The sequence below is a fragment of the Blennius ocellaris genome (genome assembly GCF_963422515.1).
Source record: "Blennius ocellaris genome assembly, chromosome: 17".
Lineage (NCBI taxonomy): Eukaryota > Metazoa > Chordata > Actinopteri > Blenniiformes > Blenniidae > Blennius > Blennius ocellaris.
In genome coordinates this window covers 26,073,699-26,099,610 of record NC_137666.1, presented here as the reverse complement: position 1 = coordinate 26,099,610, position 25,912 = coordinate 26,073,699, and the positions used below count along the sequence as shown (strand labels likewise).

The window sequence follows — 25,912 nt, the reverse complement described above, 5'->3', positions numbered from 1 at the left end:
GCGACTGCAGATTATTGTCCGCAGAGAGGTGTGCTAAAGCTGGATTATCCACTTGTTGGGGATGCATTTGACCCAATGGACTGGGCATGCCAGGCGGACACGGCCTTACATCTGTGGCTGTTTTTTTTCCCACTTGTTTGGGGCAAAGGAGAGCATCGCAGATGAAATGACACCAAAACCTCTCATCCTCAGATTACCACAGATAGTGATCCACATACGTGAAGAGAAAATGAAGTGAGTCATGCTGAATGCATTTGAAAGCATCTTGGCTGAATGACATACTGCATTCAAGCACCTTCATTCAATTCATCAAAGGCAGTTTGAAGAAAAATCAAACATTTTATTGAAGCTGAGGATGAAGTGTGTGTTGTTGAAGATAATATGAGGTATGCAGATACTTGCAAACCTATCAAACTTATAAAATACTTGATAATGGCCTATGTGCCATTTAAGCAGGTGAAAATATTGTGAATGTGACCGGCATTCACAGCCGCCGTGCAGGTTCACCTCTGTATTGTCACTTGTCAACATGATGGAGCTGCTACCTGGGTGGAGGTTTACCACCACTGAAGAATCTGGAGGAAAAAGAGCATAGTTTTTCCAGTGAATCCTTTATGTTTTAAATTAAAGTAACAATTCTTAATTCAAGGAATTACTACAAAATAGGTTATAATGACTTTGTCAATTACTGGGATAGGTGTTATTTTTGTAGTAGTTTTTCTTATAGCATCTGCCTTTATGAGTTCGTTCACTCCATTGATATAAAAAACTGTAAATTGTGAAATCTACTGCAAGTGACATCTAAAACATACACTCAGAAAGTGTAATTATTCATATTTAGTCCAACGTATGTGTAAATAACAAATGACAGTGATGGGATGTAGCGTAAAGTCAACTCCATTGGTGTGTGAATGTGTGTGTGAATGAGTTCATGTGATTAACAATGCAAAGTGCTTTGGGGACTGCTTATGCAGTGGAAAAGCACGATATAGGTGAAATCCATGTACCATTTATAAGAAGAATATTACCACTAGAAACAGTAAAAAGTCTGATTTTTGATTTTGATCAGTTTTGCACCACTATCTGCCTGGATTGGATGTAATGATTTATCTTTAAAATGATTTAAAAGTCTAAAATATAGACATTAAAAAACCCTTTGAAGTTCAAAATCCTCACTTCACACTCACAGTAGCTTATTAAGGGTTCGAGGAAACAATCCAATTCATCCCCATGAGTCTTTACCTGCTGTCTGACTCCTGTTTGTAAGTGAGTGTGACTCTGTTTCCCTCAGACAGGAGACCCGTGGTTGGCAGATTGCTTCCTGCTCTTCGGCCATGTCGCAAGTTGATGTCGGTTTGGCCGCTTCGAGCAACAGTGCTGTACTTGTGTTTCTTGTCTGCATTGGGAATGAAATGTTCAGTCATAGCAGAGATTTCACTTTGTACTGTAACATGAAGAACGTTACTTCCCCCCAAAAGTTATGCTTGCTGATCTGAGGCTCTGCAACAAATCAAGGGCTACACTTACATTTGTACATGCAATGGTCCTCATCCACACGTCCTGGCAGGACGCTGTGGCCGTGCATGAAGCTCTGCAGCCCTCCACTTATACTCATCCCTCTCACTGTGGTGTTATGAGGCGTGAGGGGGAGCGGTCCAGGGAGGTTAATCTCAGCAGTTGACAAAGATGCTCCCGGGTGCTGAGAACAGAACGTGGAACAACATAAATCTCCACAAGAGTATAAGTTCACATGATATGCAAAGATGATGTCTTAAGTGCCTCCAGGGTCAAGTCTTTGACCTCAATGGCGTATGCATGGCTTGTTTCTTTCTATATTGTCTGTCGTCTGTGAGATGTGCTCACTCCACCCACACACTCGGCAGGGAATTGTTGATTAGACTGTTTTTCCACATATATAAGCATCTTAGAGGAGGAGCAGCAATTACTACTCATCAATAACAAAGCTCAAATTCAGGCAAAATGCAGATACGGGCCAAGATTGAGAGTGACAAGGGAGAGTCAACTGGAGGTTCTGTGTTTGTGTTTTTAATGAGAAAACCCTGCGCCTCAGCTCTGTCATTTCCATATCCATGATTAACAAGCAGAGGGGGTCATGTTGACCTGGCTAATAGGGGGTAAATCCACTGGTGCATTATCGGCCGGGCACATTTCAACTAATCAGCAGGATGATGGTAGTAGGCTTAGACTGCTTTTAATTCAGAGCTGCAGGAGAATTACTGCCCCGCTCTTCCATTACATGAACATCATATCAGTTGGAGTGAAAGAGATTGACAGAAGCTGGCCTCTTTTTGGTGGCTCAACATTTTGCTCTTGTGAGGTGGTCTTCTCCTCAGATGATAAGGTCTTATGTTGAGTATGAAAACTTGGAGATTTACATTTATTTCTAGTTCCATTAAATGTGACAAGGGGAGAGAAGATCAGTGTGAGAGAACCAACCTTACAGCAGTGTTCCTCAGCCTGCCTGTCGCGTTCACAAATTCATATGTAAATATAAAAAACTGTTGGTTTTATTTTATGACAATGCTCCACATTAGTTTGTAGAATTGAATTCAATGTAAAATCTCCCTTATTTTTCATATCTGCATATGTTCTGCTGCCACAAAACAAATTATTTCATTACTTTAACATAAGCTTTAGAAGAATGCTAAAGGGAAATCTACTTAAATCTTAATTTTTTTGGTATTATTGTGAAACATGCCTTGTCATAAATACAGGAATAATCTTTACAAGGGTTTAGCTTTTTAAGCTGGAAATAGGTCGACATATGTAGCAGTGACATTGTGTGTGTTTGTTGTGTAGTGCGCCTCACAGACTGATCGGTGCAGGGGAGCTCTGCTCTGGTCCTTTCCTCCAGAGTGATGGTCTCACCATCCAGGACCTGCAGCTGGGTCAGTCTGAGCACCACCGCTGGTCTGTGTCGAGAATTTCTGGCCACCTGAGGAAGAATATATAATATAGTTTTGCTTGTTTGTAAAAGACACTTCTTTAAGCAAAACTCCAGAAATGTGAGTGAGAGTGAAGTTGGGTCTGAGACATCTGGGATAAATATGATGCTATGTGGGTCCCAGCGTAGTTCTCCAGTTCCCAGCAGCTATTCCAGTGACCTCGCTGACAGCAGCAGGTCGGCCCCTCCACAGCTGAGGACAAAAGCCAGACTGTCCGGTAACAGAACCACATGTTCCTGCAGGACACTGCTGCTGTGGTTCAGTTGTGGCTGCATGCCAATAGATGTCCTACCAATGAAGAGGAAGGGACAGACTCTGGCCAGGGAACAGGGTGAAGGGGCTATCTCATGTGGTCCACAGCAGGAGCTATTGTCTCCAGGGTGGCTGTTGGCCTCTACCCCCTGGCAGGATTAAACCCCCCTTATGGGACGATATGGGGGATGGGATTGAGCAGTAACGAGGCTACCACAGCTGAGCATTACCCTCTGGACGGGAGAGAGGCCCTGGGCTGCAGGCTCTTCTCAGGCCTGGTCCATCAGCTCCAGATGGGTGAGGTAACAGGGCCAATAGCAAGCTGCCATTTGGTCAACGGACTTGCCTTTGACGCCAGCCCATTTGTGTGCAGCAGACGGCCCATGGTGTAATCACTTAGTTTGGAAAGAGTGGGACTGAGTCTGTTTTCTGGATTGTGTAAGTGAGACAGTGAGCGTGGAAGGACGCTTGTTGTCATCTGTCCGTAATAGAATGAGTTCAAAATGTGCTGAAACTCACAGTTTGGACGTTGCAACTTAGAATAGGATGTGAGCCGGTTCACCACTGAACAGACTGTCCAGAAAACCCTGTGATACTCACCGGATTGCCAACCAGAGACAGCTCCATCAATGAAGGAAGAACCACCAGTTTATCCAACTCTGCCATGTCCTGCAACAAATAGAGCAACACTTCAACTTTTTCTCCAATAACTACAGCCTCATTCAAGTCGTTCGTTCCCAGCTTGAGGTCAAGAATCCACTTGTTGTTGTATCTCGAGGTCACGGGGGAGAAAACATTTTCTACAACACTTTCTAGAGTCTAGATCACACCTGGTAAACTACCCACTGCTTTAATTTTTAAGGCTTCTTCTTCTTCTTTGCTTGTGAGCGTAAACATCATTTAATTGTTTATGTGAATTGGGGTGAGAGAGGAAGTTTCCTGCCTTTAAAAAAAAAAAAAGGTTCTCTGGTGGCTTCCTAGAAAAAAAAAAAGGGAACGGCTGACTGAACTGGCCTTTCACACTGCTTTGTGTGAATAATGGAACCATATGTATTGGGGCTGAAGGTTTCATAGTTTTGGTGTCGGGAGGATGGAAGCAGCTGATGGGAAGGATTACATGTATGAGCTCTTATTAATCTCATGAGCGAGTTTGGGCACACAACAGAGCATGGGGGTGTTTTCGACCACGTCGAGCTTTTCGCTCGGCCTTGGTGACGATTCAAAGACACCCCCACTGTGAGGACTGATGCTCTGGGATGATTGCTGTATTTCATGTCTCAATTGAAAACGTGGCAATAGTAAGGAAGTGGACTGAAGGAGGAACTGCCAACGAAAGTGCAAATCACTTGCATTGGGTGAGGAGATGCAGACTGAGAAGCTGATTACACGTTGTCCTGATTGCTCTCCTCTTTCTTCACACGCACGACCCTGACCTTCAATCAAACTTGATTCTCCCTAATGCTACCCCCTTGCATGCCACAGTGGGTGGTAATGACTCATGATTACTATACTTCATGTCTTACTTTGCAAATGCGGAGAAAAGTAATACTGCCGCACGCTGAATGAAATGCATTCTCAAACATCTAACACATGTGAACCAATCAGTAAAAGTTGGTGGTAAATCAAGAACTGCTCAAAAGATGGCTATGACCTCGGCAGTGACCTCAGAAAATCACTGTGCTGTGAGTCTTTCAGGCAGCTTAATTGAAAATGCAATTTCATTAAAAGTCCGAATATAAACATTAAAAAACTCCAGCGTACGAGGAGACGACTGCAGCCGGGGGAGAATACCTGCAGCTTGTTCTCGTCGAGGAAGAGCTTGCGGAGCTCAGTCAGAGATTCCAGGTGGTTCAGTTCACGGATCCGGTTCCCGGTCAGACACAGTTCTACGAGGACGCTCTGGGCTGAGAAGGAGCTCTTGGACAGGACCGTGATACGGTTTCTGTCTAACACAAGCTCTCTGAGGTGGTGAAGCTCCTCCAAGCCCTCCACCTGGCTGATTTCATTCCCTACGGAGAAAACACACATCATAAAAACAATGAATAGACATCTCAATCAAAAGCTTGGTATTTTTACAAAGGAAACACAAGGGTAGGATGAACTGTGAAAATAATATAACATGCAGCATTTTAGGGACATTTTAACAGTTGTGGGGTGTTTATTGACTGCCCCTGGTGTAAAAAGTAACAACAATTATAGACAGTTTACAAAAGGGTTTTTTTTGATTGAGAAGGAAGAAAAAGGAAAAAGGAAGTAAGACGGGCAAAACCACCCCAACAAAGCAAAACTCAATCAAACACCATCAAAAGGAAGTCTGTGGTTCTTTTCTTGGAGTCTCATCACAGACCTGTCCTGGGGTCCATGGGAGACTTGCGTTGCTGCTTTTAAGTGTCCAGGAGAGGGAGGGGTGGGACGTGAGCTGTACATACCTTGAAGGAAGAGTGCTTTGAGATTGGTGAGCCTGCTGAGCTGCAGATTGGCCATATTGGAGATGCCATTGTGACTCAAATGAAGAACCTCCAGGCTTCCCATCAGTGGCTCCATGCTGCCATTGGGCCCAGTTTCCCTTCAACACAGACACAAAATAGCAGTTTGCAACCTGTGCAGTTAAACGTACGTCCGATTCTCCCCCCTGCTGCCTCATTTACTAGGTCAAGTCTTCCAGGTGCAGCTTCCTGAAGCCACACAAACAGCACTGTGCCTGCCACGGCATTACATAAAACATATTGGTTTCTATACAGTAAACATGTGACTGCAGGTCAAGGCACTGACTCAATAAATTGCTTGAATATATTTTTCTTTCAAGTGTCCAAAAAAAATTTATATGGGTCTTAAATAACAAGATTATTTGTGTAAATAAATGACAGTTAATGAAGGTTAACAGTGTTAATCTGTAGCTCAGTCATTAGTTGGTCAGTGCTGCCCCCTAATGGTGACAGCTCACATTGCATCAGGGCAAAATATAAAACTAAACAAAAGTTTAGAACTTGTATTAGAGCATTACTGCTGCATCTCAAGGTATATAATATTAATAATTTAGTCCAAACAGTGAAACATTTATTTAAGATTTCATTTGTATTCCACACATCATAATTCGATTTATTTCAAGCATTTTGTTTTTCTTGACTCTTCATTTTAGCCTATAAATCATTAAAGTAAAACACATATGTGCTCTCAAGATAAGAAGTTTTTTTCCCCCACCAGCTTCTAATCTATCTGAGGGCATAATTAACACAAAGTTGTTCAATTTGTCACAAACATAATCAAACATACACTTCCATAATTCACATTTAGGTAGATTAGGGGAAAAAAACGTATTTAACACATTATTTGTTTGAGTAGAGACAGGATGAAGTAAGGCAGGTTATTTAGTCCTGTCTTGGTCTTTAAACAATGATATTTTTATAGACAACAGGGAACAAAAAGTGGAGTTGATTTTTCTCATCTGACTTCATAAATCCATACCTGAACACAGCTTTTACTGACAAAAAGAATTTTTTTTTGTATCAAAACTATTAGCATGTATTCATTAGTGTTTGTCTAGTATGTTTATATTGCTGCCCACGATCAAAGTATCATCAATCCTACTCCACAAAATCTAGATGTTTTTCCTGTATGTTTTGTTTTGGATCATTTTTATATAATGCCTAATAAAGAACATGAGTTGTTTTTTCATATGTATTTGCTCAGATGTTAACACAAGAAGAAAGATATGGAAGGTGTGGAATGTTATTTGTGGAATATTCAACTTGGTTACCTGCTGGTTTTGAACGCGCTCTGCTGGCCATAGCCACTGGAGTGAACTCTGCTGTGCAGGATCTGTCTGTTGGTGAGGTGAGTCTTCTGTCGGGGCAGAATGGACTCGATGTGGTTGTAGTTCAAACATAAAGCCTGGAAAAAGAACAAATGCAAAAAATGTATTTGTTAATGGCTCAAGTTTATAAAATCAGGGGTGTCAAACAGTTGGACTGGGATTCAAACCCATCCTGCCAGAAGGTCTGGTCTGAACCGTAGGAAGACATGATCGTATTCAACTGTTAGACTGTTGAAGTCAGCGTAATGGAGAACACATTGAGGCCCAAGCCAAGAGTAGAAATGTAGATTTGGTCATTCATTGCGAGTGAAGTAGCATCGGTATATCAGTCAATGCAAAGAAAAAGAAAAAGAGAGAGCCATAAATAAAAGGACAAGATTTATTCAGCAGAGTGCGTCAATCAAATAAAACTATTGTTGAGAATGTAATTCATGTTCAGGTTCTTGTAACAATCAATTGAATGAATGTGGATTGTTTTGAAGGAAGTATCACACCTGGAACGAAGCGAATTGAGTTTGTATTGTTAGTATTTCTATGCTACTGTGCTACTTTGTGGCTGGTCCAGTGAACTCTCTGGCCCCTGAACCAGGAGAGTTCTACACATCTGATATCAAGCAAACCAAGTGAGTGTGAGATCAACGTTCACCTTTATGTTGGGCAGGTAGATGAGGCCGGAGAAGGAAGTGAGGTTGTTGTGGGCCAAGTTGACACTGCTCAGCTTATAGAAGAGGTCTGCTGGAGACAGATCCACCGTCCTTTTAAAGAGGAAAACAGATCAGAGTAAAAACAAAGACTTTTCATACTTCTCTTTAAAAGTATGGCACATGTCTGTTTGCAGAAGCAGACCTGAAGGAGCAGGCTTGCAGGGTTAAGTCTGTCATTCCTGTGTAGTTTGAGTGGCCCAGTTTCTCTGCTATTGTGTCGGTTGTTAGCCTTCCTTTGAACATATTCTTTGCACTCTCGCTCTCACTCGTTTCCTTGAGAGAACAACAGGGAAAATAACAAAGAATCAGTACAATTACAATAATATACCACGTGTCCAGTTGCTTTCGGTGTTCTGCCACATACCACTGCAACTCCATCCAAAGCTTTGAGGGAGGAGAGGTGAAACAAGACATATATTCGATAATACTCTACTTTCTCCAAAGGATTCCCATAGAGATCTAAAATGATGAGACTTGTCAAATCCTGAGAAGAAATAAGCACAAAAACACCATAAATGTGCCGAGTTGACATTTCATTGTGTTTTGGTCATTTTTCCTGGCGGAGGCCTCTCACCTTCAGGTGGAAGATTTCTATTGATTGGGATATCTGGTTCCTGCCGATGTAGAGTTCCAGGAGAGAGCGGAGTCTGTGGAGGCCACGCAGGGAAGTGATGCAGTTGTTGTCCACTGAGAGAAGAGACAAACTGGGCATCTGGTCTAAAACTGAGGCGTCCAGACTGGACAACTGGTTGCCATCCATGGTGAGCTTATTGAGACGGTGGAGCCTCAAGAGTCCTGAGGAGAAACCAGGTGAAAACAATCAGCCACACAAAGGCCTCACGCCGTGGTTCCTCACCGTTTAGTGTGTGACTGACCACTGAGGGTGCTGATGCTGTTGTTGTTGAGGGAAAGCTCTTCCAGCTTCTGGCAGCTGTCCAGACCCTCCACTTTAGAGATGTCGTTGTCATTGAAGGAGGCCCAGCGCAGGTTCACCAGGTGACTCAGACCTGTCAGCTTCCTGATCCTCTGATTGTCCAGGTTCAGGGTGGTAATCTGACCAACATTTCCAAAAACACCACACAGAGAGCTTGTAATGCCTGATATTGTTTGCACAGGTTTTTAAATGGTCTTTGCAGTATCTCACCTTTGCCGTCCAGTCTGCGTCCAGCTCTGAGCTCAGACTGCAGGCTGCTGGACTCGGACGACACAGAAGCTGTGCGGTGGACAGCAGACTGAGGCTACGAGGACGCTGGCTGTCAGTGCGACAGTGTGCCACCAGAGAGGCCTGTGAACAGAAATCAGCCCCAACTTTCACAATAAAGCACACCACTGCCAGCCCAGTCAATCAGTCTTACATTTAAGGCTGACTAAATAACATTTAAGTTGCGTTTGATTGGTTGAGGGCAAAATGCCTCTGTTGGTTGTAAATGTTGCTCTGGGTATAAAGTGAATGTAATATTTGACCTCTAATAACGCGTGCTGTGTTTTCACGCTTTTTTCACTTGGTAAAAATTGTGTTTTGCAGATTTGTTAGAAGAGATCAAGTTCATTCCAATCTATCCATCAACATAACTTGTATGATTTTGGACTGTGTACAAAGTACACAAAACAAAACTCCCACATTACCCAGGAAAAACATGCAAACTACGGTGCCAACTCCACCACTAGTAAGAAACAAAGTGTGTACAATGTTGACCTGGTTAATTCTGGAGCCTGCAGCCACCTGGAGAGCTTCAGCAGCCTCCTCCTTGGACACCAGCTCATCATCCAGGTGTGTGAGGGTTGTGAGTCGGCCCAGTACCATCATTCTGACTGCTTCAGGCTGGAAACAGGAAAACATGGTCACTGCTGCAGCACTGAATCTGAGCCTGAACTGAAATAAGGACAGTGGAGGTTGAACTTGGTAACAGCACCCACCCTGGTCCAAGGATTGTAGCGCGTGTCCAGGCTGAGCAGAGCCGGGGTGTGTTTCTTCAGCACGGCAGTGTCCTCTCTGGCCTCGCTCAACTGGTTCCAGCTCACATCCAGATGTTTGAGCTGAGCCAATCCTTGCAGCCCATCAAGAGTCTCCAGCTTGTTAAAACTCGCATCCAAAACCTCCAGGTGTGGCTGCAGTTTGAGGGACGGAGACAGTCGGTGTTTAACATCATCACATACCTTCCTGTGTTGCCTCACAAACTGGTTCAGTCCCATAGTAAAGAGGCAAGTTTGTGATAACTTGCTTCTTTATCCAACTTGAAAATGAGCTGTTAAATGAAAGTGTATCCTTTCATTGTCACTTTTACCATGTGAGAAATGTCATCCAGGCGCGCCAGCCTATTGAAGCTGACTGTAAGATGCCGCAGAGCCGTGAGCCTGGAAATCTCCTTTATCTTGCTCAGACTGTTGTTGTGAAGGTTAAGTACCTGCAGATTCAACGAGTCAATGATGAGCCACCGAGAGGATGTTGAATGGTTTCAAAACAAGAATAGAATTTAAAAAGGCAGCGCACGTACAGTGATGTGACTGAGAGCGGTGGCTCTGGCCGCAGTGAGGAGGATCTTGTCATCCAGGCTCAACAGTTTGGGCAGCGGCTTGAGCTCCACGTTGACGGCTTCTACGTCCTGGATGGCGTCCGGGGAAGTTCCTCCGCCTGGAGCACGGCTCAACAAGGACGCTTGATCTTCATCCTGCCAGAAGCAGAACAAAACATCCCACCGTATCAGCAGTGTTGTGCAAGTTACTGATATGTCGTACTGGATTAAAGATACGTCTTCATTCTTAACTTGTCGACTTTCGGTCACTCTGCCTACTGAGAGAGCTTTTTATCACCTAGAGAAGGTTTCCAGAGAGCACCTGTTTTTTGTAAGGCCGACACAGAGACTCTTCTACCACATGAAGAATGGATTATTGTGATACTTTGCTCACTCGTCAGCTGATTGTGTGCTGTCAAGGACCCGTTTAACGTTTCAGCAATGGCCGCCTGCCAGTTTCAGGACTGATTATAAAATCTTTAATAATTTATTAATCCCTCATTAATATTGGTCCTACCTATTGCTCATGCTTGTTTTCACCATATGGAGCCCTCAGCTCTTCAGGTCAAATTTTCCCCACAGTCAGAACCAAGCCCAATTGAGTGAGGCATATTTTTTTATTACTAGAGCAAAATAGTAACTTAGTTAAAAGCAAAATGAAGATTCACCTTTTTAACCATTCTTGATTTGTGCTTTTTCAATTATTCATTGATTACCCATTCATCCAACTTAATCCTTGTACTTTTAACCCATAGTTTCATTCCTTTTAATATTTAATAATAATAATAATTAAGTAATACTGTCAGGTTGACTAACTTATTTTATACTGTAAATTTTTTTTCTCTTTTTTAATTCCTTACTCTGGCTCTTATTCTAGCTCTCCTCTTTCTGTTTTTCTCCCTTTCATTATTTTTAGTCCTTTCAGCGTGTGCCTTTGCTCACTGGATTGTTGTTAAATGGTTCTTGAGCCTTAATTCCTCAGAAGGTCATGCTTGTGGGTAACTTAACTGTCGCAACTGTTCACACTGTACAATCTACTATGACATGGGTGTCAAACATAGAACCTACGGGCCAAAACCAGCTTGCAAGAGGCTCCTATCCAGCCCACGAAACCATCAAGTAACTAATTAAGAATTGCGAAGACGCCATCGGCTATTTCACATACATTTCTTAATACTAGTGGATTCAGCACAACACTGAGAACAGAGCTGAGATGTTGACGATGCGAAGGAAGATACCTTGTGGTTATCAAATTATCCTTAACATTAAAATAGAACTTGTATAATATTGAACATAATGTTCAATGGCTATCGGACATGTCACTGTATTTTGCACCAGAAGGTGTCATTAAAATCATTCATGTTGAAATTGGAGCAATTTCATCCAGCCCACACAAGAGGAAGCGGTGCTCCGTATGGCCAAGTTACGTTTTTTGTCAAAGAATGTCTGTAAAATGTGGAGTGATTACCTCAGTGACGTATTCAAAAGAAATGATGTACTCAGGCAGGACAAGCTCGTGGTCGAACATGAACCACTGCCTCCAGCGGGGGGAGCCCTGCTGGGTTTTGGTGGAGTGGGGTTCCTCTGATCGAGAATTCATAGAGGGAGGTAAAATGACTGAACAGCTCAAACAGGGAATGATTCTCGTCTTGCAGGTACCTTCGCTCGTCCTGTGCTTAGTGTCCACATTCCTATAGACGGAGGAGACTCTGCAGTTGCTACTTCTGTCCAGCGCTTCTCCTTTAAGCAGTGTACTGTTACCCACAAACACTTTGGAAACTATTATCTGACCTTCAGGCAGAAAAAAAGAGATTTTGGCTTCAATAAACAAACCTCCAATACAGCGTTGTTGGATTAAAATAACAGCACAATAAACCCACCGTGCCTGAAGGGGAGAGTTTCTAGGGTTTTCTTGGAGTCTCCTTGGCTGGCCTGATGAAGTGCATATTCAATTCTGCGCTGCTCAGCCACACTTAAGCTGTTTGATAAGGGAATAGCGCCATCTTTCCCCAAAACCTAATACACAGAGTCGGAATGATAAACATCTACATTAATGTACATGTATATGAAAATAGAACGGGGACCTTCAGTATGGAGGTAAAAATCACAGCATGACGTGTTCAGTTGACTGAAAAGATACAGATTCACATTTTCTTGTAGGGAGCTGCTTATTCAGGTCTGTATAAGATTTGTGAGTTTGCATTTGATTTTCTGTACACAGATGTGTGTCTGTAATAATATTTGTGCATACTAAATACAATTGTTGTGCACTGAGATGTGTGTGTGCCTATGAGGACCTGTGAATGTCCTCAAAGTCATCTCGGGTGTGTCTTTCGGTCAAGTGCATTTTGACTAGTGGGTCTTATTTGTCCATTCCCTCAGTTTAGACTCATCTTTGTCCAAATAAGTGCTTCCTGTAATGTCATGTTTTGATCGCTGAGCACTACATTTCTACTTTGAGGTATAAATGCTTTATTCAGAACGGAGAATGAACAAACAAATCCAACTGACTTGGAGATGAAGAACAAGACACTTACAGGTCCTTGAATGCACACACACACACACACACACACACACACACACACACACACACACACACACACACACACACACACACACACACACACACACACACACACACACACACACACACACACACACACACACACACACACACACACACACACACACACACACACACACACACACACACCTACATTAACCCTGAGGTTCAGATTATTCCACAGCAGTTGTGTTGACATCTCAGTGCACATCCACAAATCACATCACACTAGATAAGTTTTTGCTCTTTGAATTACTTTCCGAGTGATGAATAGTGACAGTTTGTTAGAATTCATTTCTGGGCATATTCATCGTATTCTGTGTGAGTACACAGGTATACAGAGATGAATTAGCTGGAGTAACAGTTTGAATTATTCTCCCGGAGTCTGAGTGGTAAACGTACCTTTAGTTGCTCTACTGTTTTGAAGCCTTCTTCTACAATACATAAAATGTCTTCCTTTTCACATTTTTCAGGGTCAGGTGTGTAGAATAAGTAATCCAGTCGACGTCTGTAATTTCTTCATTTAAAAATAATCATATTATTGTGACGGAATTACTTTCAGCCTATCTGATAGTTATATCAAAACTTACAGTGTATAGATAGAGTCTTCACTGGTTATCAGGTTGTGCAGCTTCTCCTCAAAGCGAAGCCGCAGAGCACTGTTGTGGATGCGGGTCACTGTATTGATCTTAATGTCAACAATGCCATGATTCTTGTAGTCTGAAGGAACAAACCGGGAACGCAGGAGGTCGCAACAGTTGGCAAACCTGTAGGTCAGGAGAAATGACAGCTTTTCTTTGTTTCCCCACTGAAATGGCACATGATGGCTGTAGGAATGATGAGTCATATGATATCAATACCAAAGGTCTGTGGGGTTGCCCTCCTCCAAACGAATGTTTCCGACACTCTCCAGCTCCATCAGCAGAAACTGCACCATGGAGTCCATCCTGTTTGTGGCTCGGGCCAAATCCTGCTCGTAGAAGGCTTCAATACTGGAAATAAGAAGAGGAATATTATTATTTGTTGTAATCCCCCTTTTGACCCTGAACAGGATAAAGCAGTACAGAAGATGAATGGATGGCCATTGTTATTGCACAGTGCAGCATTGCAGAGTATGAGCTTGTGAATAAACAAGAATAAAAATTTCATCTGAATGGCAAAAATCTTGCAAACCCACAAAAATATGCATTAAGAACAAATCTGAAATGAACAGCTCCAGACATCAGTTTGTGTTCCTACAGAAACAAACTTGTGGGGAATTACTTGTGTGTTTAACTAATACTAATATTAATTAACGCAGGGACCTCCAGACTGTACAGTTATTCAGACTACAAACTACATTACATACTCCCTGATGATAAATCTGAAAGGTGTTCATGTGTCAACACGAGAGAAAATAACACAATTACCAGAAAATACTGAATCCTGTCAGATGGGAATGACAAAAAAAATTTTTTCTCAAGTTTTGTAAACTGAAGTCATCGAGAGAAAAAGTAATCCAAACAGGCACTAACTCATGCAGCCTTGTGGTCCACGTTCGGAGTCTTTCCTCCAATGCCTCCATTCTCAGGAGTATTTTCTTCTCTCTGTCTGGATCATGACTGATGTCTGAAGTGGAGCCTCTGGTTTGGACTGAACCTCCCCCCCGGTGGGGCGGATTGCCCAGATCATCCTCCAGCATGCAGGTGGACTTCTTGCAGCTAGCTGGCGCCATGGAGAGCTCACGTTGAAGCTGAGAATGCAACCATACAGAAACAGTTCTCTTATACAGTTCAGGCACATATAACAAATCCTGCACAGATTCTCAGAATGCAGCAAGTTCCTCCCTCAGTGTTGGAACAGACTGTACATACACTTTTGAGGGCGTTCCTGAGGGTCTTGATGCACTCTTTCGGCAATTGTTGGAGACTTTCCTTCTGCTTCCTCAGACTGGACCGGCTCTCTGCCAGGTTCCTCTCTGCAGTACGCACCCGCATGTTGTAGTACATCATTTTCTTCCAGACTGCAGACTACAAAGAAAAGACTTCAGTGTATTAAAGCAATACATCCAGCTCCCTAATAAGAGCTGGAAAGACACTAGGATCAAGCCTGCATGTCTTCTCAATACCTCGGCTGCTTCTTTGACCAGCTTGTTGGAGACGTCAAAGGCGTCGAGTCTCTGCAGGCCTGGCAAATGGTAGAGCACGTGTGTGTCATAATTACACAGCAGACACACTGGGTTTGGGATTGATGTGGAGTCCTGCAGTGCTAATTCTCTCAGATTTGGGAGGTGAGCGAGGAAAGTCAGCTCCTGTAGCAACAGAAAAGGAAGTTCAGCTGTCAGGTGCAGGCATGACCTTAAAGTACAGTCCTCAAGAGAAAACACAGCTTTTGATTTTAGCTTCCTGTAACCAGATATCCTTAGAAAACACTAGAAACACTGTGGATTACTTCTCGTAGCCACATAAATGACCCAACGAGCATGAGCATTCAATGAGAACATGCTCTGCATTGTCTATTCTCATTGGTTTATGAAGTGTCGGACAAAGAGCAACTCCCACAACTTGAACCGTGTCCACAAAGACTCATTGTTTGTTTCTCTCAGAGATTTCCTATTTGAATGTTGGGCTTCCAGAGAAAATTTACATTAATAGATATATATTTTTATACAGCTGTTGCAACTTAAATCTGTGTGTGTGTGTGTCTATATATATATATATATATATATATATATACACATATATATATATAAAACCTCCACCTTGCTGGCTGCACAGAATAAAGTGTGGATATATTCTACCAAGAGCATAATAGGAAAACCATCCTTTGAAACTTCTTTATATTTGTGGTATGTAATGCACAGCAGCTAAAAAAGAAATGTCACACTGTGAATGCCAAGTAAAGACGATACTTCTTTTTGATCCTGCTGGCAATACAATCTACAGTGATATGTGCTGTGAATGACAATATTGGAATTCTTTGAGCTGCTTTCAGAGGAGGACCGCAGGAAGCAGATCTGAGGTGACATTTTAATCAAAGCCACAAAACTCTCTGCGTTTCTTCAAAATGTCCCTGAATCAAACAACTAAACACTCTGAATGAGTTCACCCACTCATATACAGTATACGTCCAAGATCTGTCACCAATAAAACCTGCTTATAAAACACTAAACCAAATGAGCACAATGGATGCATATAATTGAATGTGGAATTACAAATGTCTAATATGCTGACCAATACATTGATGAAAGTCCTGTTCTGGAAGCATGTTGTTGAAATAACTGAAAATCTGAAAGGGCATGACTTTTTTTTTTTTTTTTAACTAATTTAGAATAGGTCTTTTGTCAAACAAAGTATTTTAATAAGATTTTTTTGGGAGAAATCCAACAACTTTTTGCAAGAATGTCTTCAGCATACTGGTGTTTTTAATCTTACCTTAAAGGAGCTGATTGTGTTCCCGGACAGATTGAGATGGTGAAGGCTCACGTTGAGATCAAGGCTGTGCCCTGAGGAGATGCAGAGAAAATATTTAATTATCAGCATTGCTAAACAGCTCATCCAGTCTTCATCAGCCACACGAAGGCAAACATGCAGGACTGATAGAAACCTACCAATTCTTTCTATTTGGTTGTCAGACAGGTTTAGTTCCTGAAGCTTTTTGAGTGTGTTCAGACCCTGCAGAGAAAGAAAAATTATATACAGACAGACAGACAGACAGACAGACAGACAGACAGACAGACAGACAGACAGACAGACAGACAGACAAACCTGTATCTGTGTTGTGCAGTTATTATTGAGCCACAGAACTTCTAAGTTGACCAGCAATTGAACATTTTGTATTTTCCTGATCTGATTATCGTAAAGATAAAGTTTCTCCAGTTGCAGACAGTTCTGTAATCCAGATATCTCCTGTGATGGAGACAAGAGAGCACAAGATGTTATTCACAATATGTGAGAAAAGAAACACCTTTTATTCAACATTAGCTTGAAATCAAAATGATGGTTCACGTGTATCACATTTGATTCGATTATCTGTCACTGTGAGGAAGAACAGGGGCTCCTGAGGCCCACAGGCCAACACCAAGGTCAACATTTTAAAAAGCAAACATTAAAATGTACTTTCCATAGAGGGAACTGCTATTACTTGTCAGTGCCACACTGTGTGTGTGAATTTGTTTGTCAGGAACCTTGTACCCTGACAAACAGCAGGTTTCTAACTAGCACTGTGGCAGACAGGATTTCAGGTCTTCCAGCACATTTCTTAACTGAAGCACACAGTTATGTTGTGGATTTAACAACATTTGAAGAAAAAAATTATATTTTGGAAGTGATGTAATGTTGAAAAGACATGTACAGAATATTTTTAAAGGATTAAACATAGACTTTATCATAATATCCTCATTGTTCTTTTCACTAAAAGAGTGGTGTCCAGTCCAATCCAGGAGGGCCACTGCCCTCCATGTTTTATAGATCTCCCCTTGTCTAGGTTTAATGATATTGTTGTAAGCAAGCTACTAAGACTAAAGGCTAAACACAAGTTGCCGTCATTCACAAAAAGTCTGTGAAATACAAATGTTGATATTCATCATTAGAGACCATATCAAACTTACTGTGAGGTGACACTGGACGATCCACAGCTCCAGGAGCAGAGGACAACACTCCAGGCCTTCCATGTGCTTTATGTCCTGGTCCATGATGATGAGCTGGCGGAGCCTCGGGAAGAACGAGAGCCCAACCATGTGAGGAAAACCCGAGAAGAAGATTTCCAAAGACTTCATGTTACTGCCTTCTTGTGCAATTTTGTCGTAGGACACTCCGTTGACCGTGCACTGTTGAGAAAAATAATGACAACATTACTAAACATCACTATGTGCTAAAGTGATTTTACTACTTCAACCAACCCGCGGCTCATTTGGAGTTTACATGTTGTCCCTGTGGGGGCACTGCCACTCCAGTGTCCCCGCACAGTCAACAAATATGTATCTCAGTTCATAGTTGACTCTAAACTGTGAGCAGGTGTCAATGCGTTGCCTTTCCTCACAGCCAGCTGGGATCGGTTCCAGCTCTGCACAACAATAATCTGGATGAAGTGTTATAGAAGAAGGGTGTCGTAATAAAGTGACTGTGGGTGCTTTTTAACAATCACACTGAGAACCACTGCCTGCAATCCCTTTTGATTTGGCTCTCTTTAGTCAGTCCACCTGGAGTTGAATGACCTGCAGATGAAACAGACCTGGCATGCAGCCTATTTTTCCCACTCTTACACATACTGATTGTCTAAGGAAACTTCATGAGCTAAATCTACAAGCACATGCAAGTAAAAGTGGCTAGCGTTAGAGAAGTGAAGTTGGGAATGGAAGTTTGCTGGTTTGAACCCCAAAGCTGACATGTCACCACTGTGGGTCCCCGAGTATGACCCCTGACTCCACTGGCTCATCATGTGGCAGCTCAGCTCTCCTCACATGTACAGTTGAGGTTCATGATTAGGACGGGGTCAACGCCTATTTATTAACTCGGCATTAATATATTTCATTTTAGATGACCTATTACTTATCAGACTAACGTACTGAGAAGTACTTATTCCATCAAGATGGAAGGTATCTTATGCTTATCAGTTATATTTCTCTTACATTACAATACCAACAAGAATACAATACAATATAATTCAGTTCAGTTCTTGAATACATTTTCTTAAAGTGCTTGAAGGATCATTTTCCCAGTACTTCACAAAATGCTCAAGTTTCATTCTTACCAGCTTTCTAATCACTTCTTCATCACTGTGGTTCTTTTGTTTCTCACTCTGCATGGTGACTCTGCAGCCGACTGGAAATACTGGCTTCAATCTTCTTAGAATCTACAGTGTACAGAAACAGAGCCGTTAAACTTAACTGTATCTTAGCAAAACCTACCTACCTGGTTAAACTTAACTGCAATTTGCTCAAACCTACCTGGAACCATGTTAAACTTAACTGTAATGAGTTCAAATCTACCGGTAACCTGGTTAAACTTAACTGTAATATGTTCAAACCTACCTGTAACCTGGTCAAAATCCGCCGATGATTGAAGGAGGAGATGCGTGTCGAAAAAGTGGTCAGAATAATAATAATAATAACAATGGAAACAAGTCAAGGATAAGAACAAAAAGCGTCCTCCACAGCCTCAGTGTCGAGCAATTGATTGCGATAGATCACAGTAAAGTCTTACCTTTAAACCTTACCTATGAACTCCCACGCATGCGCACACGGTAACGTCCGGGGCCGGAACGAGGGAGAAGCCGTCATTGAAGAATCCAAGATGGCCGACAATATGTTCGCTTCCTTAAGATCGCCGCCATTTTGTTTTGCCATTTTGAACCGACACATCACCACAGCGCCACTGTCGGTGGGAGGCAGTAGTACATGGGATATTGGCTGGTTCCTGGCGGTCGCCGCCATGTTTTGTTTCGAGGCACAATTACAGCGCCACTGTCGGTGGGAGCCAAGAGTACATGTTCCACAATGCAACCGTGTTCCTCCAGAACTGAAACCCCGCCAGTGCGGTATAAAAATGGCGGTGTACGGCCGCTGACGTGCTTGTTATTGGGCGCCGACATACTTGTTTGCGGACGCCGCGATTATTGCCCATTATTGGTCAACGCCATACTACTCTCAAAACTCAAACTTCGCCAGTGCGGTATCATAATGGTGGCTTACGGGCACCGACATACTCGTTTGCGGTTGTCGACATACTTGTTTTTGGCCGCCGCCATACGTGTATGTGGTCGCCGTCATATTTAAAAGGACAACTATCGTCAGTGGCTTAACATAGCGTCACGGTTTCATGGATCACGTTCAGTTCGAGGAAGCACAAGTACACTGGAGGAACATCCAGGTAGATATAATGTGAATAAAGCTCAGAGAGTATTTATAAGGTCCAGAGCCAAGTGGATTGAAGAGGGAGAACCACACCCATCATATTCCATATTCCATTTATACAAACACAGCCTAGAAAAAAATCACTCATGGGGAAGAATGATTTGAACATAAAGTATAATGAAGGAGGTTTTGAGTTTCTTTATCAACCTCTATGCATCTTCTTAAGAAAACGTTGAATCACTTTTCAATTAGATCTGATTCTCATAAAACTTTGTAAAACTTTACAAATGTAGAAGAATATGTAACCAAATTTTGAACAATTAATTTCAATGTATCATCACAAAATCAGACTGATCGCTCTCCAGGCTCAGATGGAATAACTCCAAAGATTTCTGAAAAGAAATTAAACGTTGCTATTTGAGACAATAATGTCTTACTGGTAAGGAATTATTGACAATGAAATGAGGCAGAATTATTTCAGACATCCTGAAAAAGCTTTCATTCTATTTGTCATGTTTCCTTACCTTCAGGACAACATAGTGTCTCATCTCACCCCACTCTTCTCTGTTCTATATACTGTATTACATTTCCATTTCACATCACTGTACCTGTTATTTTATATCCCAGATTGTTGCTGAGCCACGTAGCAAATGTTTATTCTGTATACACTTGCTGTGTACATGATTGACGAAGTTGTCCAACTCTCTCTGAACCTATTTCAGCAAGACACTGCAGCTGGAACCACATCTGTAGAGTTCTGCTACTAAACTGATCTGCCTACTTCATTCATGCAGTGACAATGTGTGGTACATTAAGCAAAACAAACTACAAGAATGGAGAGTAACTGTAGTTACTTTAGCAGGAAAGGAGTAAATGTCCATGACAAACCTTCAAAAAGTACCTCTGACAACTTTAAAAGAATCAAATATCCATGAATCAAGTCATTGTTCTTTATTTTATACACAAGCACAGGTGACTTTGATAGAGAAAACTCATATGAGCAAGTGTGGAAAGAAAAAAGTCCCTCTAACAGGAAGAAACCTTTGCAGAAACCAGAGTCAGAGGTGGCGTCTTTTCTGCTGAGCGGTTGGGGTGAGAGGACAGAAGAGAGGACAGACAGACAGATAGATAAGAGAGAGATCCACTCTGTGAAGACTGATCAGGACAGGAGGTTTCAAACCACCTTCAGCTCCATTGTCAGACATCCAGCAGGGAGGTTGAGAGACAGACTACAGGAGAGAGAGAGAGGCAAATGTTAGTGACATGTAATAGTGGTAAAGAAGTAGTAAATGTTGGTGACATGTAATAGTGGTAAAGAAGTAGTAAAGAAGCTCAGTTCATGTCCTCCAACATCTTAACCTCTGGCAGCTTTACTACAAAATGGTCCAGGGTGTCCTGAAGCAGCTCTCACTATAAGCTATATTAAATAGAAAACTCTTTATCCTAACCTTAAAAATAGAGACTGTTTCAGCCCCCTAACTGAAACTGGGATCTGGGTCCACATAAGTGGAACCTGAAAGCTCCGCCTCCATTCTACTTTTAGAAAACCTAGGAACCTCCAGTAAACCAGAACTCTGAGAACCAAAACTAAAGGTACAGATTCCAATAGATAAGATGGTAATTAGTGGCAGCAGTGCAGCTACACTCTACTATCAGGTGAAAACAGGAAGTTATAAGATTACTACACCATCACCGGATGCATTCAGACTCTTGTTGATCGTGTCCAGTTGGTTCTCCAGTGAGAGTGTTAGAACTTTCTCCCACTGGCTATGATGACCTCTGCCTTAAGCCTTGTGTGACCTGAGCCCATCAGGATGTTGATGATGATCTGAAAAACACTGACAAGGTGCATGTAGATGGTTTCAAAAGACACAAAATATTGACCACTTTACTTCTATGATGTCCTCCATTTGATTGATCGTCTTACTTCTGGAAGTATAACATCAAAAACATAACGATGAGTCTCTGGTCTTCTTGGTTCCTGTCACCTCCTCCATCTCTTCCAGTAGCTCCAACATCTGTTACAGTACAGAGGAATAAAAGTAAACAAATCAAGCTTATGTTACGTAAAAACTCTCAAACTTGATTGAAGAGATTTTTTATTACCTGCTGGTCACTGAAACATCTTCATGATGACGTGCTGCTGGAGGGCAGGTGATGCAGACGACATCTTCCAGAGGTTCATTCTGTCTGAACGACCCTCCAGTCCATGAGGTCATCATGAAGCTCTGAAGCCAAAGATCAAAGAGAGAAGAGAGAACAGATATTAGAACCACTAACAGCACAGTTTGTTTCACTCACCTTGATCTGCTCTCTGCTAAACACAGTGAGGATCTTCCTCCTCCTTCAACAGCCTCAATGATCCTGCAGAGAAAAATATGTTGTGAAAACCAATGAAAAGACGCAGCAGAAAAGTTCCACTGATTAAAGTCAAAACTGTCTGGGAATCATTGTTTCTGTGATTTAAACAATATTAATCACCAACTGTAGACAAGATGCAGAATCAGTTGATATTTTACTTTGACAATGTGATCATCAAACTCCTGTTGATGATTAAACCTTGATGAAAGTAGTGACCTCATATAAAGACACAACATCAACACAGAGTGCAGAATAAATGTCTCAGCCAAGTTGTTCAGTCATTTCTGCCATACGACACACATCTATTGAATAATTGTACAAACTATTGTTGTAGTACCTTGTGCTCTCATTGGTGGTCTTACATCCACAGCTGGATGACTCCTCCAGATGTTGGTGAGATTTTAAGGCACAACCAACATGCAGACATTTCTGTGTCTGGATTAAAAAATCCTGCAAAACAAGAGACGTATTCACATTATTTTTGTTTAATTTAATTTAAAATAGAAGATTTCCTCTGAAAAAAGAACAAGTCAATCATCATCATTTATATTTGTTATAGCTTTCTGTTCACTTTATTGTGTTGATTTCACTGCAGTGTTTACATTACTAATCTTTTTATACTTCTCTTAAATTATTATATTCATAGCCTGTGTATATGTTACATCAATTATTTCTATTTTTAGTGTGTGAAATTCTTTTTTTAATGCAGATGTGAAAAGAAATGCTATTTCAGTTCTCTATATATGTGGCACAGACAAACATCTAAATGATTCACTGCATTATGTTACACATTTGATTTAAAGTTTCTCTCATAACCTTTAATAATTTTATCATGTGAATGCACTGATAAAAGTTTCATCCCAGATGAGCTGCATAAGGTCCATCCTAGCAAGACCAATGTGGCCATAGACCTATAGAACTAGACTTATGTGCTGCTTTATGACAGCATTTTACCTCAAAGTGTATTTTTTCTTTGAGAGTATTTTTTTGTCGTGTAGATGTCCTGAGACACCCAATTTCTGCCGCAAACCATGAGCTGAAGGGTTTTATACCAGGAAGATACTATATCCAAATAGTTTACATCTGTTTACTGGGTTGTTTTGCATGTTCTTCTCCTTAAATGTCCTCTCGTGCTAACTTCAGTGAGGAAATAAAACTAAGCTTTAATTGTAGAAAACAAACTGCAGGGACGGACGCTGCAGGTTAATAATAATATTTCTGTTAAAAGGAGAAATGAAATAGTTACAAAAACACTGATCACAAGAATCAGACTGTCTGGAGTAGTGACCTCCCATTACTGTGTACGATGAAGTAAAAGTGAATATATATATATAGTGTTGCAGTAATGTGAGTGTTTTTATGTGCTCACTTCCACTGGTCCTCAGTGACATTTAGTCAGATGGAGATTCATATTCATATGCCATCACAAGGGGGCGCTATAGCATCAACCAACGCTGAAGGATCACAGTATATTCCCCTTTCTGACAGTGGTGCAGGGCTCTACGACCTTTATGACCATTTTTGAGATTTCCCACCAAATCAAATTTACCTGGAGCCCAAAACACGTTGAATCTTCTAAATGAGGACACACTCTAAGGCAGACACATCTGTCACTCGGTTTTTTGGTGCATCTTGAGACCGCAATAAAACACTCCAGACAGAAAGACTGAGTTTAAACACATGTTTTTAGTGGGACAAGTATGGAAGTAAAACTGTGCAATCAGATTCTGAATTCGAATTTCTAACTCTGAATTTTTTTACCATCGAAATCAGACATTGAATTTTAAAAGCTGTTGAATTTCAAGTACGTATCTTTTTTTGCTTCTGATTTTTTTTTCAACATCTAAAAATATTCAGTGTGTAAAAATTCAATGTGTCTAAAAATTCAGCTGTAAAAAAATTCAGCTGTAAAAAAATTCAAAACAGATTTTAACCTATTAAGCAATAGTGCTTCTAGTACTACCGTCAATGACCTGGTTATGTTTGTTAAAATGTGTTTTTGCCATAACAAGCACTGCACAGAGTATTCAATGGACGTTAAAAAAAAAAAATCAAACAGGAGACAATTGAACTATTTTCTGCATGTCAAACATTGCATACAGGAAATGTAATTTCTTTGAAAACCTTTTCACACATCATTAAAAGTTCGCCACATATGTTGTTTCATAACTTCTGGTGATTTGCAATGTGTGGTTTAATGTCTCATGCAGAATTTACAGACATAAATGGCAAATACTCACCAAAGCACCGTCACTACCGCTGGCAGCCACAGCTGATTGGCCCAGTGTTGCACTTGCCACGTGACCAACAAAGCTTCCCTGGATTGGATGTTGGGTGAATGAGACAGGTATCGACTGTCCTGATTGCACAGATATTCTGGTTGATTTGCAACTGAATTTATTTTGCGGTTGAATTTTTTTACAGCTGAACTTTTTTGCAGCTGAATTTTTGACACATTGAATTTTACACACTGAATATTTTAGATGTTGAAAAAAAATCAGAAGCAAAAAAAAGATACGTACTTGAAATTCGACAGCTTTTAAAATTCAAAGTCTGATTTCGATGGTAAAAAAATTCAGAGTTAGCGATTCGAATTCAGAATCTGATGGCACAGTTTTACTTCCATAGACAAGCATGCTTATTTAATCACGCCCCTCAATGACTAAATTGAAGATGATTTAATCTTCAGAGCCTTCCTCTAAGTCCACTATTTCAAGTTCTATTACGACTTCAAAGTCGGACCTGCAGACACAAAAAAAATACTGTTACTTACAGGCACATACATCGTTGTTACATACATCATTGTTTTCAGAGCTTTCACAGTTTTTTAGTGCCTCGTGTCATATTAAAAGACATATTTATTATGTTTGTCTTTTTAACTGTGTGCTAAAGAAAAGAGAATCAATGCGTCAACATCTTTCTCTGAATATTCACTGGTGTACTCACTCTTCGTTTTCGTTTTCTGTGTCAATTTCAGGAAAGTAATCCTGGCTCTCGAGGATTTCTTGGATCTTCTCATCGGCATCTGTTAAAACACAATGAGGGAAACATTAAACAACTTCACACATAGCAGCAGCATAAAGATAAAAATACCACGTTTTTTTTCTAGCATCTAAAGACAAAGAGTGTCTAAAGCCAGGACCTTTGTCTCAAATACATTTGTGTAAACATGTTTGATTTTGGCTGTGATTTGTGTGAATGAAAAAACAATTGGAGCTGTGCACTATAATTACCAGCTTCTATGTGAGTAAAGTAGTAGAAAGTAGTGGGTGTATGTTATATCAACATTGTTCCTCATTGAGCAAGTTTTATAGGATATGTCATTTAAAAAAAAAAAAACGATGACACCTTGTTACATGTTTCTGTGACGGTGGTCCAAAAAGGCTTTAAATGAAGAGCAAGTGTCTCCCAACCTGTGTGTAGATCAGCTCCACAAGATCCTCAAGCAACTCTTCGGTGGTGACAAAGATGTCGAGGATGGATGTCATCTCGTCAACAACTGAGTCAAAGGAGCTGGATGAGGAAGTGAGGTGTCTCAGGTAGTACGTGACGATGTTATTGAGTGAGGTTTTGTCATCGTCACTGTTATCGTCACTGTCATCGTCAAATGATTCCTAACACAGAAGAAGGACAAGGACATACACATTTTTTTTTTTTAAAGAATGAAAAAATTCTTACATCACTCAGAGTTTCTCCAGCGGGGACAAACTCAGGAGCTGTCGCAGAGAGAGTGGACCTTGGAGTGGTCTCCTCAGCCTGCTGCTCCATTTCCTGCTCGGCCTCCTGCACACCAACAAATAAACAAACCAAAATACGGGACTAAGCAGAAATAAGGACCACAAAAGAGAGGAAAGACACTGTCCACAGAAGGACACCGGGAGGAAGAAGTCACAGCGCTCTTCTTCAC

The 25,912-nt window shown here is 41.3% G+C and overlaps 1 protein-coding gene and 1 long non-coding RNA gene across 2 annotated transcripts; both read right to left on the bottom strand.

The window, feature by feature from the left end:
- Nucleotides 1-374: 374 nt before the first annotated feature.
- lrrc9 (leucine rich repeat containing 9) lies at nucleotides 375-18,943 on the bottom strand. The gene is made up of 33 exons (XM_080512515.1): nucleotides 18,823-18,943; nucleotides 18,543-18,644; nucleotides 17,401-17,619; nucleotides 16,559-16,699; nucleotides 16,402-16,465; nucleotides 16,226-16,296; nucleotides 14,920-15,102; nucleotides 14,666-14,821; nucleotides 14,327-14,544; nucleotides 13,673-13,804; nucleotides 13,403-13,579; nucleotides 13,215-13,329; nucleotides 12,130-12,265; nucleotides 11,909-12,040; nucleotides 11,718-11,833; nucleotides 10,232-10,405; nucleotides 10,022-10,141; nucleotides 9,654-9,845; nucleotides 9,433-9,558; nucleotides 8,881-9,021; nucleotides 8,612-8,789; nucleotides 8,311-8,531; nucleotides 8,101-8,220; nucleotides 7,879-8,009; nucleotides 7,679-7,787; nucleotides 6,976-7,109; nucleotides 5,648-5,784; nucleotides 5,010-5,227; nucleotides 3,819-3,887; nucleotides 2,831-2,956; nucleotides 1,528-1,699; nucleotides 1,243-1,396; nucleotides 375-575 (listed from the first exon to the last, which is right to left on the bottom strand). Exons 2-33 carry the CDS (start codon nucleotides 18,594-18,596, stop codon nucleotides 542-544), a joined length of 4,470 nt encoding a protein of 1,489 aa, XP_080368641.1. The 5' UTR covers nucleotides 18,597-18,644; nucleotides 18,823-18,943; the 3' UTR covers nucleotides 375-541.
- Nucleotides 18,944-20,656: 1,713 nt separating this feature from the next.
- Nucleotides 20,657-21,885, bottom strand: LOC308142179. The gene is made up of 4 exons (XR_013936995.1): nucleotides 21,751-21,885; nucleotides 21,572-21,662; nucleotides 21,338-21,482; nucleotides 20,657-20,873 (listed from the first exon to the last, which is right to left on the bottom strand). It is a non-coding gene; the product is annotated as an uncharacterized lncRNA (long non-coding RNA).
- Between the last annotated feature and the right edge of the window lie 4,027 nt (nucleotides 21,886-25,912).